A 3,762-nucleotide genomic window follows, 5' to 3' on the forward strand; every position below is an offset into this window, starting at 1 on the left:
TTTTAAATAGTGTTTTATTAGCTTATCTTACTGGCACAGTTAATAGTCAAGAAATAAGACAAACATATATAACACTTTGTCCTTTGCTATCTGAAATAATACTTACTTTACACATATGACCTATTGGCTGAAAACGGTTCACACCAACAGTGAAAAAGCAGAATAACTAAAAAAAAAAAGACAACCCAAACCTACTTTGAACTCACTGGAGCTTTTACAGGTCAAAAGTAGGGCCTGAGTAGTGAATTTGCAGTGATGAAAGAAGTATAATGCAATAAATGGCACATTTAAGAAAAAAAAAAACCCTGAGTAACATAAAGCAGCTGAGTTTTGTAGCTTTGTTAGAACATGGGCTATTGGCTCCCTCCTTCAGAACCTGGAGAATGAGCTCCAAGCCAAATGCCATCCTGCTTGTGGCTATAGGCACACACTTTTCCCTTTCCAGAGAAATTCCTCTTTTTTGAGGGTGTCCTATACAGCCAAGGAAGAGCAGATGTAGGCCTAGAAAGTAAAATATCCATCAGTGTAAAAGAGAAGAGAACCCTGCAAGGATGGCAAGACCCTCATGTTGATGACTGTGCTGCAACTGCTTATGGGCACTCATGAGAACAAACATGGCAACACCTTTCTCTGGTTCAAGACAGTCTTCCCTTGCCATGCTACCAATTGCTGATGGTTTATCAAAGGTCTGCACTGTGAGGAGGAGAATGCAGGGAAAGCAGAACTACTTGTGTCTCAAAACACAAAGGTTAGGGCCATGCAGACACCAAGAGATGAAGGCAGGGGTCTGCTACTGGGAGACGCTCCAAAAAGTTCCGCACACACAAAGGCACTGTCCTGAGAGTCTGGAGCCAGCAACTATGTTTGCAGGAGAATGGAGAGGGTTTGTGGCTGTTTCTAATAGAAGATAGGGATGCAGTGGAAGACTCTGCTCGGGGAGGCCATGAAGTCTCCATCCCTGCAGGTCCTTAAGGACTGAGACCAGCCTTTTGCCTAAACATCACTCACTAAGATGGCTTTGCCTTGGGGTAGGGCTGGGCTGGGTTCAGGAGCCTCTGACCCCAGGGAGCGACAGCCAGGTAGCTGGAGGGGCATGTCTGCTGGGCTACATCAGAGCAAGGGCACCCCAACAAGGTATCCAGATGGGAAATGATGTTCTCATCATGAGTTTTCCCTCAGGGAAAAGATCTCCCCTATTACAATGAAGCTGTTTTGATACTCACCAATGCGTGATCAAACTTAAAAGTACTGATGTAGTAGGCTGGGATGTCAGCTGCAGCCAGAGGCTCAGAAATCTGAGCAACAATTCCACATTCATCTGTGAAAGAGAAAAAAATCAATCAGTGTCTGAAGGGGCTCACAGAACTCCTGGGGCTCACCAGCTCCATGCCGACACAGGGAGGAGTTTGCCTTCACAAACTCCAGCCAGAAGGAACCTCTGCAGTAAAATGTGTTCTTTCTCACAGGCTTTTGGGCCACCATAATACTTCGCCGTTAATTTTATTACCTTCTTTTTGCTACAGAGAAATGTGAATTCCCTAAAGGTACAAAACAATAGAACTGGAATGATTTTCAGAGGTCCAAAGAAAGGCACTGAACGACACAGGAAGCACCAAAACCAGTCCCATATACCCTTAACCTCCATTTTTCTCTTTAGTTGCTGCAATCAAACACTTTGCCCTGCATCTCTGAGAGAGAAGATGCTGACTAACTGGTCAGCCTGGACACATGGTTCCTAGCCCACAGCCCACCACATCCCCTGAGACAGGATTTCCTATCAGTTTAAATGGTTCATCTGTCCTGTGTGCTGCAGATCAATGGTACATTGCCTTCAGATGAAACCTTGAGTTTCACTGATCCAAATTCAGCATTCCAACTAGATTTTAAGCTCACATATTTAAACATCCCATACCTAGGGGCCTGCTCAGTGTCCTGATGTGCCATTTCTACATATTTTGCCTCTAAGATGCATCAAGAGAAGGTACATGAAAATTTCCTTCTTGCTACTTTTGGTTGTCTTGTGTGCAAGTTGCAATTAAATATAAAAATCAGGCAAGCACTTTTCAGAAATGTTCTTGAAGCTTGTGTTGTGCAGCTGGTTCAGAGCCTATGAGAAGGAGCCCCCATAGGAGTTTACTGAAGCTCAGGCCTTTGCTGCAGTATTCAGATCAGACCCTTAAAATTTCAGGGGACATAGAAGTAACAAGAACACTCCTGCAGACATGAAGTACTTGCTCTGTGTTACTTTAGACCAATATTCTTGTGAGGAGAGAAAATGTTTGCAGCACTGTATGTGAAACAGTGAAGAGGACTCCACTTGGACTGCTATAAATCGACTACAGTCACTTCTGACCACTGATTTCAGTAACCTACAATGTGTTTCCAGGCCACCTTTTTGCCCAATTCTTCTCTTTAATTAGTGTCCCAGCTGTAGCTACCTCCAAAGTCCAGCAGATGAATGCAATTTAGCTGGAACTGTCAAGCCTGTAGCACTATCAGGAGTATATTTGAAGTCTGACTTAATAGGTAGGAGTCAGACTTCTCCTGCTCGAAAATCTCAGCTCACAAAATCATGTTAAGCTGCTGGCTCCTGAAAATCCTCAGCCCCAGATGGATTTTTCCATACCCTTTGAAGGCCCTGAGGCAACTGACTGCCTAAGCACCAATTGATCCCCCAAATGTCACCTACCGAAGCCAAGAGGCTGCCCACCAATCCGCACCATCTTCCAGAGTTCACCAGATGCACTTGTAAACAACAAATTATTAGGAAATCTGTAAAAGAAAAGGAACACCAAATGTGGCAATTAAAACACAGCAGTGTGTCAGATTCTGCCTGCAGGGATCTGCTCTTCTGCATCCCTGAGATGTCTGAGGGCAAAAATAGCAGGGCAGTGGCTTGGGCAAACTGGGAAAGTCAAGGCAAGTGGGTCAGACACACATGTCCTTCCAGGTGTCCTACTGTAAATCAGCATCTGCTGCTGAAGGGGGGCACAGGCACCCGGAGAGGAACAGGAAAAGATTTCTAAGATTTCTAAGGCTGTGTCCCAGCTTTACAAACATTGAGACTATGAGGGTTGGATTTGACCTGCATTTGGAAACAACTAGGGCCAGAATATGTTTCCATACCTGCTCTCAAAATGTGACCAGTGACAACTGTTTTTGTGTCTGAGCAACATCAGTGCTTTTTTCCATACCATCCCTGGGAGGTCCTTGGGATACCAGCAGAGTTTCCTATTTCTTAGCAGTGGAAAGTAGACCAGTGGCTAAGAGACTTGCCCCTGGTCATTCAGGAAGCCTGTGACACAGAACTGGCCACCCAGGTTCCCCATACCCCAGCTTGAGGCTCTAGCCCTCTGGCCTCTCTTGAAGGCAGACAGAGGTTTATCCCAACTAAGGCCAAATAAATTTTCGAGAGGGCAATTAATAGTTTGAAAAACAAGTCCCTGGGGCAGGGGACTTGCCCCCAGGAGTCAAACCTAAACACTGCACTGTGTGTCAAAAGCAAATCTATGTACTGCATCTCTCTAGCCTCCAGACCCCAGAGCCTCCTGTGCTGCACAGCTCCAGAAGCACACACACAAAGCCTGATGTTTGCTCCCCAGCTGACTCCCTCCTCGCCAGACAAATGAGTCACGGGCTCGAGCTGCCCAGGGATGACTCAGGACATTACCATCATATCGACACCAAACCTAGCCATGTGCAAAAGCAAAGCAGGAGGACAACATCACTAACAACCCCACCCTGATTTTGGCCTTCAGCAGG

At 45.6% G+C, this 3,762-nt stretch overlaps 1 protein-coding gene across 1 annotated transcript in view; it reads right to left on the bottom strand.

The window, feature by feature from the left end:
- The window catches only part of GATSL2 (GATS protein-like 2), a gene marked incomplete at both ends in the record, with an annotated part of 10,794 nt that overhangs the window by 3,503 nt on the left and 3,529 nt on the right, over positions 1 to 3,762 (bottom strand). Inside the window, 2 exons of the mRNA XM_009081780.1 lie at positions 1,224 to 1,318; positions 2,690 to 2,772. Coding sequence (XP_009080028.1) covers positions 1,224 to 1,318; positions 2,690 to 2,772 — 178 coding nt within the window. The remainder of the gene's footprint in view (positions 1 to 1,223; positions 1,319 to 2,689; positions 2,773 to 3,762) is intronic.

The sequence above is a fragment of the Acanthisitta chloris genome, unplaced genomic scaffold, assembly GCF_000695815.1.
Source record: "Acanthisitta chloris isolate BGI_N310 unplaced genomic scaffold, ASM69581v1 scaffold34399, whole genome shotgun sequence".
Taxonomy (NCBI): Eukaryota; Metazoa; Chordata; class Aves; order Passeriformes; family Acanthisittidae; genus Acanthisitta; species Acanthisitta chloris.